The sequence below is a fragment of the Nicotiana tabacum genome, chromosome 5, assembly GCF_000715075.1.
Source record: "Nicotiana tabacum cultivar K326 chromosome 5, ASM71507v2, whole genome shotgun sequence".
Classification (NCBI taxonomy): Eukaryota; Viridiplantae; Streptophyta; class Magnoliopsida; order Solanales; family Solanaceae; genus Nicotiana; species Nicotiana tabacum.
Genome location: NC_134084.1, coordinates 91,622,788 through 91,636,369, shown reverse-complemented (window position 1 = coordinate 91,636,369; position 13,582 = coordinate 91,622,788). Strand labels below are relative to the sequence as shown.

The window sequence follows — 13,582 nt, the reverse complement described above, 5'->3', positions numbered from 1 at the left end:
GTGAGAACAAGCAAAAATTTACCTGTCCTTTTGCTTGCGGTAATGGACCCACGATGTTCATCCCCCATTTCATAAATGGCCATGGTGCAATGACCGGATGTAACAATTCCGCAAGTCTGTGTATATTGTTACTGTACCTTTGGCATTTATCACATTTAGCCACGAAACTTTCTGCCTCCTCTTCCATTTTGAGCCAGTAATAACCTGCCCTAATCAAGGTTCTCACCAGTGATCTTCCACCTGCGTGATTCCCGCAATGACCCCCATGTACTTCTCTCATTACATACTTTGTTTGTGCAGGTCCAAGACATCTTGCTAATAGACCACCAAACATTTTACGATACAAATTGCCTTGTTTTAAGCAGTACCGAACTTCTTTTCTTATAAGCGCACAAGCCTTTTTCTTGTCATCGGGAACAGTACCATACTGCAAAAAAGCCACAATTTCGTTCCTCCAATCCCAAGTTAAATTATTAAAATTTACCTCATTAGCATCAGGATCAGTAACTGAATGAAATAAATGTATCACTAAGGCATTTGCATCGTTTGCCACGTCGGCCGCAGATGCGAGATTAGCTAGGGTGTCTGCTTCAAGATTTTCATCCCCGGGTATTTGTCTAATTTTCCAATCTTGAAATTGTTTTATCAACTTTCGTACTTTCTCCAAATATTGTTGTATCCTTGCTTCTCTGGCTGTATAAGTCCCCAGTATTTGATTAACTACGAGTTGTGAATCACTTTTGATTATAATCTGACTTATGCCAAGCTCCCGTGCCAATTCTAAACCTGCAATCATAGCTTCATATTCCGCCTCGTTGTTAGTTATGGAATGACATTTGATAGCTTGCCGAATAGTTCCGCCCGTAGGCGGTACCAATACGACTCCCAAACCTGCCCCTCTCACATTAGATGAGCCGTCGGTAAATAAAGTCCAAGTTCCTGGGTTAGCCCCATTGAACACTTGCAATTCTTTCTCTGCTTCTAACTGTATTCCATGACTAAAATCAGCCACGAAATCCGCTAATACTTGTGATTTTACAGCAGTTCTAGGTTGATATGCAATTTCATATTCACTTAACTCTATTGCCCACTTAGCTAACCTACCTGATAACTCATGCTTGTGTAATATGTTACGTAAAGGGTAAGTAGTTACCACAACGATAGGATGACACTGAAAATAAGGTCTTAACTTTCTAGATGCCATGATCAATGCAAGGGCAAGTTTTTCTAATTGAGGATACCTTGTCTCCTCATCCAACAAAGATTTACTCACGTAATAGATAGGGGATTGTTTACCTTGCTCTTCCCGGACCAAAACAGCGCTTACTGCCACTTCTGAAACAACGAGGTAGATGAGTAGCTTTTCTCCAGCTTTTAGTTTTGCCAACAAAGGTGGATTTGATAAGTAAGTTTTCAAATTCCTAAGTGCTTGTTGACATTCCTCATTCCATTCAAAATGATCCTGCTTCTTAAGAGCTGAGAAGAATTTAAAACATTTTTCTGATGATTTTGATATGAATCTTCCCAAAGCTGCAATTCTCCCTGTTAACCTTTGAACTTCTTTTTTGTTTGTAAGTATATCAGGGATTTCTTCAATGGCTTTAATCTGTGTAGGATTCACTTTAATTCCACGGTTAGAAACGAGAAAACCCAAAAACTTACCAATGTAACGCCAAATACACATTTTTCGGGATTTAACTTCATATTAAATTTACGCAAAATTGAAAATGTGTCAGATAAGTGTGATATGTGATCTTTTGAATATTGAGCTTTAACAAGCATATCATCTATATATACCTCCATAGTCTTTCCTAAATATTCCTGAAACATTCTGGTTACTAACATCTGATACGTCGCCCCTGCATTTTTTAGAACAAAGGGCATTACTTTATAATAGTAAGTCCCCCTGTCTGTTATGAACGAAGTTTTTTCATCATCTACTGGGTCCATTTTAATCTGATTATACCCTGAATATGCATCTAGAAAACTTAGTAATTCGTGACCTGCAGTTATATCAATCAATTGATCTATGTGTGGTAGCGGAAAAGAATCTTTAGGGCAGGGTTTGTTAAGATCTATATAATCTACACAGACCCGGCACTTACCATTTTTCTTTGGAACCACTACAGTGTTAGCTAACCAATTAGGGTACTTTACCTCTCGAATGGAACCAATTTTTAACAATTTTTGGACTTCTTCTTGAATCACCTGATTCTTGAAAGATCCCTGCTTTCTCTTCTTTTGTTTCACAGGAAGATATGATGGATCCTCATTTAGTTTATGAGTCATCACCCCCGGTGGAATTCTAGTCATGTCTAAATGGGACCAAGCAAAGCAATCCATGTTAGTTTTCAAAAATTCAATTAACTTACCTTTCATTCCTTGGTCAAGATTAGCCCCAACATAGACTTTTTTATCAGGCCATTGAGCATATAACACGACAGGCTCTAATTCCTCTATATTTGTTTTGATATTTTCATTCTCTTCTGGTTCTTGTATAGTGTCAGGCCTTGAATCTACATCTGTCTGTCCTTGTTCAGTTGAGGTTTGCGTTGTGATGTCCTCAACTGCCTTCTATGATTGCTATTTACCTTCACTTCTCGTGCTCGTGTCTGCAACGGAGTTGATAGCCCTGGACGTATGTTGATCCCCACGAATTTGACAGATTCCCCATGGCGAAGGAAACTTAATAACCTGATGCAAGGTTGAAGGAACATCATCCATTTCGTGGATCCACGATCTCCCAAGAATCATGTTGTAAGCCATTTCCATCTCTACTACTTGAAACTTTGTATCCTTCGCGATCCCTTCAGCAAATGTGGTGAGTGTTACCTCTCCTTTTGTGACGACACTGGAATTATCAAATCCAGATAGAGTATGCGCCTTTGGTATTATTTTCTCTTCAACTTGCATCTCACGTAATACTCTTAGCAAAATAATGTTCACGGAACTACCTGGATCAATTAAAACTCGTTTCACATTAGTATCAAAAACAATTAGAGATATTACCAGTGCATCGTTATGAGGGGTTAATACGCCGTCAGCATCTGCATCTTTGAATGTAATATTGTCTTCTTCTAGAACCTGCCGCACCCGTTTCCCTTGGGTAATAGTTACTTTGGAAACTTTGTTGGCTGCAGTATATGATACACCATTGATGTCTTCACCCCCACTTATAACATTAACAGTTCTTTTGGGAGAGAGGGGCTTTTGAGGCTCCTGCCTGTTTTTCATATAAGCTTGCTTGCCTTTCTCACTGAATAACTCGGTGAGATATCCTTGTTTTAATAAATGATCAACCTCACTTTGTAAAAATCTACAATCTACTGTTTTATGTCCATGATCATTATGAAACTCGCACCAATGGTCAGGGTTGCGCCTGTTTGGATTCGACCTCATTTCCTTTGGCCATCGAACCTTATCTCCCATACTTCTCAAAACGGCTACGAGCTCAGAAGTGCTGACGTTAAAGTTGTAACCTCCAAACCTCGTTTTTAAACTTCTATCATCGTCCCGTGACTCATAATGGTTTCGCTCGTTCCTGAATCTCGATGAGGAACCTGCTTCTCTATTCATTGGTTTGCTATCGTGCCTTTGGTCATCCTGTTTTGATCGTGAGTCTTTTCCCGCAGGCCCCATATAAGGCTCGTACCTGTTTTTACCGGACCTTTTGTCGGTCTCTGCCCGTCTCGGACGTATATTTTCTTCTTTTTGAGATCGTGGCACAGTATCTTCCTCAATCCTCAACTTCGTACTATACCTGTTGTAAACATCATTCCACGTTGTAGCTGGGAATTCACGAAGGCTTTCCTTGAGCCTCCTCGTAGCTTCTGAACTTTTTTCATTCAAATTGCTTGTAAAGGCTATAGCTTCCCAGTTGTTAGGTACACGCGGCAATGTCATTCTTTCACGTTGAAATCTGTCCACGAACTCTCTAAACAATTCTGAGTCTCCCTGCTTGATTTTGAAAATATCCTCCATTCTTTTTTCCACTTTTTGAGCTCCCGAGTGTGCTTTAATGAAAGAATCTGCAAGCTCATCAAAAGAATTTATAGAATTTTCAGGTAGAAGAGAATACCATGTTAGTGCTCCTTTGGTGAGTGTTTTACCAAATTTATTGATTAGAACCGATTCAATCTCCTGCTTAGTCAAATCGTTGCCCTTTACACCCGTTGTGAAGGCAGTCACGTGGTCTCGTAGGTCTGTTGTTCCATCATACTTTGGAATATCAGGCATTTTAAACTTTTTTGGGATTAGGAGCGGAGCAGCACTTGGCTTCCAGGGTTGTTGTGAATACCTATCCATGTCTACCCCCTTGATTATAGGTGGCACCCCAGGTATCTGCTCTATGCGTTCACTTTGCTCCTTGAGCTGTTTCTGCAAGGTTAGTACTAAAGTTTGCAAATCAGAATTAATTGCATTACCTGGTTCTCCCTCCTGTGAGTTATTGGGGGTTCCACCACTGCCTGAGTTAACGAGCCCGGAATGAGGGTTTTCTATAGTGTTATTATTTGGAGTAGGTGCGGGTGTTGCAACCGGTAACTGGTTAACAAGTGCCGCAACGGCTCTGTTGACCTGAGCAGTAATTAATTTCTGCAAAGCTTCATCAGCGGCTTCCATGTTTTGAAATTGAGCATGCTCGTTTGTTTGAGATTCATCAGGAGAACCCTCGCGATTGTCGTGGAGAGTCTTGCGGAGCAGGAACTTGAATGTTGATATTTTGTGGATCCCCCTGACTTTGTTGGTTCTCTTGGTTTCCTTGAGTATTGACATCGTTAGTCGACATAGTTGATGCAACAAGGAAGGTTAGGTGAAAAGAAAATAGATTATCAGATTCCCGGTAACGGAACCAATTTGTTTAACCAAAAAATAGAATTTTAGTCAAAGCTAGAATTTAGAAGAACACGGGTTACTGATAATCGAAAGAATGTAGAAATTGGCTTTCAACAATAACAAGATGAGCAGAAGAAAGCAAAGTAAATCAGTATATTCCAATAGTCTTCTCTGTCCTTACAAATGTTCAGCATTCTCCCTATTATAATAGTTTTTTTTGGAGATATGTTTATTGCCTTTGTCTTAATAAGGCAATTATGAGCAATAAATGACAATAAAAGAAACGTTACTCAATCATATGTATTAAATACAAATTCTCTAACGTACTAGGTATTTAATATATGTTAAATACTGAATTTGGACTCTCATGCATCGTCAGATTCATTTCCTTGATTCTTTTTGATCTTTGAGCTTTAAATGATTTAAATAGGTACGGGCGCCAAACTATTTGAATAACTGTCCGTGCCTCTTTCATCACCTTCTCTCGTACCTGTTGCTGCTCGTGCCTCTTGACTAATTATAACTCTTTGACCATTTGACTAATTCACGTGTCATGACACGTCACCTCCAATGTGCAAACTTAATTTTACCCAATACAGTTATGAAGTTGACAAGACATCGCTTTGGAAAGATTTGGACAAGTAGCCATGTATCAGAAAAATGATTCTTAATTAGTGTTTTTTGCGTAATGGTTACTCCGACTATTTGGAAGTGAAATATTTTCTTATTTTTTTGAGTTTTCTTGTTGCATTTTCTTTGATAGATTTGAGGACATCTTGAAATCATATGTTATGTTCCTTGTACTTGCAAACAGATATGTGATTCATCAATTCTCTTCAACCTCTTTGCAATTTATTAATGAAAAAGTGCATCCCTAAAAAGCACATTTTTCTTGATTATTTATTGTACACTGAGACAAGACTCCACTTAATTATATTCTTCTTTGGATCGTTTTTGTTATGACTCAAGTTGTTGGACTTACAAGAACTATTGGGCCGAGAAGAAGCTACAGGGCGAGCAGACATTCACAAAGGTTAACGTGGGATTGAGGCCCAAGAGAGGTACAATAAGAATCACTTAAAAGGGACTAAGTATTAACACAACACCCAAGCTCAAATTATTAGAAACTTCCGCTCTGTTCTCTCTGTCTCCCTCGTCTATTTCTCTCTATGGCTCCGTCTCTTAATCCTCTGTTTCTTTCTGTTACTCTCCTCTTCTTAATGTAATTTCTTTCTTCTCAATTATTAATATATCAATCTTTGGTTTTGGATATTGAGTTTATTTCATTGGTGCTTTCATTGAGAGCATCTACCATGGTGGACCTATCTCAAGCCCCGGTAATGAGCCGTTTTAGCGGTGAGAATCCTCTGGATTGGGTTCTTCGAGCAGAGCAATATTTCACTTTCTACAATATTTCGTCAGAGCATAAAATGTCCTGGGCTTCATTTTATATGGATGGCGAGGCTTTGAAATGTTATCATTGGTTATTTCGAAACAAGCAACTTGCAGGTTGGGACCATTTCGTGGACAAATTATTTATTCATTTTCGAGGTCGAAATCGGGATGCACCCGATAGGCGTTTAGCCATTCTCCGGAACTTTACCACAGTGGATGTTTATTCGGCACGGGCTGCGGCTATTCCGTCATGGAACAACATGGCTAACTCGCCCTTGCCTCAGTACTGGAATGCGCACGCAAAGTACACCAACCTGAACGTTACCCATAAGGTGTTTGTAGAGAAGCCAAATAGGGAAAGTAAAACTGTAATAGTTACTGAAACAATGCTACCAACACCTGAGGAGACCTGCAATTCAGTTTTGGATAAGGACAAAGAGGAAGCCGATTCCCTTTTGCCACAATACTTGGTTGCACCATCTGAATACAACAGCAATAATGGGGCGCGCAAGGTGTTTGATGAATTGTCCAATTGCTCTAAAGATGCTATTCAGGAGCCGATTGCTATGCAGGAGCCACAAAAGGAGCTTAATCTAACCCATTTCCCTAATGATTCGATGTATCATGTTGCTCCGACTGATGCGTCAAACGATAATGCTAATGTTGTTGAAAATGAAGACAAGGATAATAAAGAGAAAGTTGTTACTGCAATCATAGAGAAGGCTCCACTATGGATTGGTTCTGCTTCTTCTATTTCTAGTAACCTCGACATGATGGCTGGTCGATATGGACTTGGGCTAGCCCAAAACTTGGAGGCGATGTCTTGTATGCTTTCTGCTTGCACTTTCAACCACCTTCTAAACAGAGGTATATTCAGTCACTTAAGCGACCTTGGTCATGCTGACCTTGTCTTACCTTTGCATCTATATCAACTCGGCTTAGACTTTCTGTTTGATCCTGGCTCTAGTTTGCTTACCATATTTCTTAGAGTTACAAGAAATTGTGTATTATGTGGTGCCTCGAGCAACTTTGAGTGTGATAAGTTCGTGACATTCACCATGTGGGATTGCATTGCACCTTTGAAATTTCAATTTAGAATTACATACTGTGTTCGTCAATATGTTCTCTTCGGAATTGCTTTTGATGATCGACATTGTGCTAGATATTTAATTGTTTGTTCTTTCGACATGCTTTCTAAACTTGCTGAAGGTATTGGCAGTGGTATGAACAATTTGGTTCCACAAATAAATTTATGATATTTGCCACTGTGTTTTTGTCTGGATGATACTCCTGGTGTTTGGCTCTATTTTCGTGGAGCATGTGCCGATTCCTTTGCTCAAATATTGCCTCTTCAAATGACTAAGAAGGAAATAGAAGCCACTGTGACTAAGATTGCACCAGTTATTGGTTTTATAACTGTGATTATTTTAATTTCTAATGAGGTATTTTTAGGGAATTGGAATGGAGCGACAGTAAGTCTTACTATCGAGAACCATGACTTGGGCATACAATTTTTTAAGTGGTTCGACACTGGGCATCATTTTAAGGTTGATTCTGGTTGTACAAGTCTTCCTAATGATCCTTTAAGTTTTGTATCAGATTCACTCACATCGTTTAAAAAAATTGCTAAAAGGCGTAGAGGTTTGATTGCAATGTCATGCTTTGAGCTTGTGAGCAACATGGAATGTACGCCCGTATTCGGTTTTCCCATGCTCTTATCCACAGATTGTGCAACAAATGGCAACATTTGTCACTCTGATAGCATCTAATGTTGATGGTGTGGATTATGTGGCCGAGCTTGAAGATTTCTTGCCAAAGGTGAAAAAAAATTCTGAGGTGAAAGCTAGGGCAATGGACGTACATTCACCTTTGAAAACCTTAACCAGGAAAGTGTCTGATTATATATTGCCACTAGCCAGAATAGCGATGGACAAAACTCGTTGGAGTTTTGGTTGCTACAATGTAGGCTTGCTGGCTGCATTCAATTGTGTACTTAGAGATGGGATTCATGTCATTTTATTATCTTGGAGTCCTGATGCTTCCCAGGCAGATTATTTCAATGACGTCATTTCTATAGGGCCATTTCAAGCTTTAAGCCTTGGAAATCTTGTGGTTGCTTTGGATGGTAATCAAGGAAGTCAAAGTTTCTTTACAAATCTAGCTCTATGGGAGTTCATTGTTGCTGCCATTTATACCGACATAGATTTAACACCTGCAGTAGAGGACCAGTTTAGTTTATATAATATAGTTGTAATGTGGTTAGAAGGAATTCCTGACTTGAACCTTGAGGGCAAGGTTCTTATTGAGGACGGGAGTATTGTTATGAATCAAGCTATTGGGCTTACAAGAACTATTGGGCCGAGAAGAAGCCACAGGGCCAGAAGACCTTCACAAAGGTTAATGTGGGATCCAAGCCCAAGAAGTGCAATAAGGAATCAGTTAAAAGGGACTAAGCGTTAACACAGATAGGGCAAGCTGAAATTGTTGGAAACTTCCCCTCTGTTCTCTCTATCTCCCTTGTCTGTTTCTCTTTATAGCTCCGTCTTTTCCTCCTCTGTTTCTTTCTGTTACTCTCCTCTTCTTAGTGTAATTTCTTTGTTCTCAAGTATTAATATATCAATCTTTGGTTTTGGATATTGGGTTCATTACAGTTTTCTTTCAATGTCTTAGTATGGCTATAAAACCAGAAGATTCCTAGTTAATTTATGCATATGTTTCAGTGTGAACTGAACTTATGTAATGAGCTAAGAAAGTTGACGCAATGGAAATTAATAAGCGTTCGGCCTGAGATTTCTTGCGAAATATAATCTTTTCATAGATACTCAAGGAAAGCAAGCACTATTTGAAAGCGAATGTGTTAGAAAGCTTTTAACTGATGGACCATGAACTATTAGTTTGGACATAAGTCGCACAACTAATAGATGCTCAAAATATGGAGTAAGATTGTTATGTTATGATATCAGTATATGTCGGTGCTCAATACGTGTCATCAATTACTGGTTAGGATGTGAGGTTGATCGGATTAATACACTACACAAGGAAGTTAAACTTCCCATCATAAGTCATTTTTTTTCGTTTTATGTATCCCGATTTTAGTTGAGGAGATTTCTGTTGCTTTGTTGGGACAAGTTTATTAGAACATTTTAATGCTTGAAGATTGCTTTCCAAGACTTAACCACGTCCCTAGGTCATAATTAACCCAAAATAACTGTGAGTTCTAAAAAAATATCTAACACTAAATTCAGAAGTTGTTCAACTTATTTTTGGGAAGTAAAAGAGATCTTGCTTATATTACTATACATGTGTATTTTAAAATATAAGTAATATAATTATAAATAGTATCCATCTAATCGACTTAGAAAAAAAATACTAATACTGAAAGATTTCTCCCTGGAATTTAACTTTCACAAATATGCGAATGAAAAATAATTCACATTTATTTGAAAGCAATTTCTAGATTTGTGCTTTGCAATTATAATAAATACCAGTCCCCTAGAATCACTATTTATTAGTTTGAGCTTACCTTTTTTTGTTTAAATTTCACATAACTCATTACATACGTATTTTAATATTTTTATACTCTTTTAAAATATTTTTACTTATTAGCATGGTGTGTGTGTGTGTGTGTGTGTGTTTATATATATATATATATATATATATATATATATATATATATATATATATATATATATATATATATATATATATATATATATATATATATATATATATATGAAAGACCAAAATAACCTTATAGAATTAAAAGACTATAATATCCTTAAAAAATCATTGCTATATAAACCAAACAACATGACTGGAGAATTTCAAAAGTTGCATCCGTAACTCATCAATTATAGATCATTCAAATAATTTAATACTACATCAAATTCATCTACTTAATGCAAATTATATATAACTGATCGTTTGTTTCATTTCTCTTTTTCAAAAATTACTATATAATCATTTGTTTTATCAATGTTAGATAAAATAAACCAATCATCTGTGAAGGTGAAAAGTTTGGAGCATTGTAAATTCTTGCGGGGCTATTTGAAAACTAAAGATTAATTATGCAGACACAATGCTAAAGGTGAAAAGAGGAGAAAACCAGGTACAACTTATAGGTGAATTATATCAGTTAATTAGAAATTAAAAATGTCAAGAACTCTCCCACTTCTCCACTCTTCTTTAAACTCCACCGTAGTTATGGTAAATGAAGTTAAAGAAATAGTAGGCATGAAACAGGAGGGGGTGGGATCGGGGAGGAGAGTGGACCAGTGGAATGAGTTGAATATGAAAATATGTGTTTGTGTAGATAGAGGATTGTGTATTTGTCACTTCTAAGCTTGTTTTCTTAAAAATAAAATTCAATGCATAATGTACGCTGAACTTATTTTGAATGTTAATTAGATCAATTGTATATATTTAAATTTTAAATTCCAAATCTGAATTACGGAACTTTATTTAGTGAAAAGTGCAACAGTGCAACACACATGATATGTTTGATGTTGAACATGATTCAAATTGTTACAAGTCTAGTGAAGTAAGTAGTTCTAATATCTTAGGGAGGAAATTAGTTATATAACAGTTTAGTTAGATGGAATATATTATATTGGTGACATATCTGGAAAACAAAACAAAAAAACATATTAAACCATTACTTTCAATTCTCACCAATGGACTTAGTTTCAAATTCCTACTTATTTTATCCGTTGAAAAGATAGAATTATATCTGTTATTGATGAACCTTAGGAGCAATTCACATTTATCCTCCTTGTGTTCATTTTGCTATCTAATTTTTCTATCTTTTTACTTATTGTTGTGTTGTTGTCAACAAATATAGAATTTTTATGTCGATGTTGTATATTTATATAATTTCTTAAAAACTAATACTTGTTGATATTAAAGTACGTGCAACACGCTTGCCTAGAACTAATATTTTTATAAGTAGAACATATCATTTATTAAAGATGTTACATTCCATGGTTTCGTATGTGAGAGTACGTCGTAAGTAATTAATATAAGCTCAGAAATGAGATTATATTTGAAAGCATATAAAGTAAGTTAATCATGTTACCTTGGAGGTTATAAATATTTAAGATCATGAATAACGAGTACCAAGAGGGTTGAAAAGCTTAAAAGCTAAACCAATTGAAGAAAATAAGTTTCATCGAAAGTCGACAAGTTTGGAATGTTATAACATGTACTTTGGGGTTATACTAGGGATCTTAGCATGATAAGGAGGCTAAACTATGAGTTATTTTAGTCGTATGATAGCCGTGTGCTACGTTTTGAAGTCAAGCAAGTTATGGAACAAAAGTTGGCAAAGGTCATCACAAGTTACATTCATAATGTGCTGAATATTAGGTCAAATGTAGCTGAGTTTTTATCCAAATATACTTGGATTTATTGGATGATCTACCTACAAAATTGAAGATCTACGAGTCTAGTTTCTAAATCATTGAACCGTTTGCCAATACGACATCGTAGTAGAGAGATATTCGCGTTTTTGTGAGACTGCACAAGCAACTTTCATGAGACCCACAAAGTCGATGTAAAACTCAAGCTTGTATATAAGTTCATTCTAAATCTTTTTCACTCATTTTTCTCGTCCAAACATAGTTCACAAACCCTCCTAAATGCTCTCCAAGAGTTCCTCCATAATTCTAGGGTGAAAACCTAAGATAAAAACATGAATCCAATGCTACAAACCCCGTAGTGCTTGTAAGATCGTAGTTCTTCATCTTGTGGCTGTTTGGAGGGTTCTTCAAAGTGAAGTAACCTCAGGTTTCGTGTTGTTCTTGTTGATTAGGGTAATAATCAGTTTCTCCTTCATATATATTAGATTTTCAAGGCAAACTACAAGTGTTTACACACCAACTTGAACACCAAAAGTTGATTCAAGAAGAGAATACAACACCTATAGGATTGTAGTGTCATTGAGATTAATTGTGAGCTGTGTTTGGCTAAAATTTCAAGTTATTGCTACTGTCTGAGGTGAGTATAACAGCCTACTAATTGTGCTTAAGATTGCTTGTATGCTGTCACGACCCTAAACCCAGACTCGGTCGTGATGTCGCCGCTCGTGAAGACAAGGCCAGCCGACACACACTCACTTCATTTTAAGCAATTAAAATAATTTAAATTAAGTCTTTAACATAATAATAATCCCAAAATAAAGGTGAATAATATAATTTGCGGAATAGACATAGCCCGACATTGGGGTGTCACCAGCCATGAGCATCTACTAACCGATTAAGAATAGGAAGAGTCTACATAGTCTATTACAGAACTAAAACAAGAGAAAATAAGATAGAGGGAGAAGCATTGGGCTGCGAACGCCGAGCAGCTACCTAGTGAATCTCCAAATCCGCCTGAGCTGGAAGAATCAACACTCGCTAGCGGGACGTGAAGCGCCTGAATTTGCACATATGGTGCAGGGAGTAAAGTGAGTACTCCAACTCAGTGAGTAATAACAATAAATGAAGACTGAGCGATAAGAAATCACGTAAAAGCACATCAACATGCTATAAAGAAGCAGTATAAAACCAGTAAAAACAATGAAACAGTGAAAATATATAAAGATACCTTAGTTTAGAATAAGCTTCTTTAAAACCCTTTTTAACAGCTAAACAATTAAATAAAAAACAACTAGAACAGATAAACACATACAAATCCGCCCCTCGGGCAATACCATGGAACAACACCTGCCCATCGGGCTATATCTCATATAGCAATGGGTACCCGGACTCATTGGGGGTGTGCAAACTCCGAGAGGGGCCCCTTACGACCCAAGCGCAATATCAAGCTATCTCGTGGCATAATCAATAGGCTCTCGGCCTCATATCAAACCACCTCATGGCGTACAACTCAGGCCCTCGGCCTCATAATCATAAATCAGTGTATCCTCACAGCACAGGCCCTCGGCCTTACTCAATCAGAATCTTATAAGCCACTCGAGCAACAGTAAAACATGATGCTCAGCCCAAATTATCATTTAAAATATCATTTATATGTGTTAAAATAGAGTAAACATGGTTGAGTTATGAAAACAGTAGAATATAGCATGACTGAGTACAAGTATAAAGTCAAAACAGTGAGGAAATATCAGTAAAACTCCCATAAGGGTCCAATAGTTGGCACAATGTGCAAATATGATATTCAGCCCAAAACATGATGATAATAAATAGTTTTCAATCAAATACGCGGTAAAACCGTCATTTGGGATGGACTAAGTCACAATCCCCAACGGTGCACGACCCCATGATCGTCATCTAGCGTGTGTGTCACCTCAATATAGCATAACGATGTGTAATCCGGGGTTTCATACCCTCAGGACAACATTTAAAATCATTAC

At 37.2% G+C, this 13,582-nt stretch overlaps 1 protein-coding gene across 1 annotated transcript; it reads left to right on the top strand.

Moving 5' to 3' along the window:
- Positions 1 to 5,941: 5,941 nt before the first annotated feature.
- Positions 5,942 to 8,862, top strand: LOC142181190 (uncharacterized). The gene is made up of 2 exons (XM_075253800.1): positions 5,942 to 7,095; positions 7,681 to 8,862. Exons 1-2 carry the CDS (start codon positions 6,147 to 6,149, stop codon positions 7,995 to 7,997), a joined length of 1,266 nt encoding a protein of 421 aa, XP_075109901.1. The 5' UTR covers positions 5,942 to 6,146; the 3' UTR covers positions 7,998 to 8,862.
- The last annotated feature ends 4,720 nt before the right edge of the window (positions 8,863 to 13,582 follow it).

What these genes read in the sequence shown, in the direction of transcription:
- LOC142181190 (XM_075253800.1), top strand. Translation starts at nt 6,147, where the DNA reads ATGGTGGACCTATCTCAAGCCCCGGTAATGAGCCGTTTTAGCGGTGAG. An exon ending in CAACCACCTTCTAAACAGAG is followed by an intron (nt 7,096 to 7,680) that starts GTATATTCAGTC and finishes AGGTATTTTTAG; the next exon opens with GGAATTGGAATGGAGCGACA.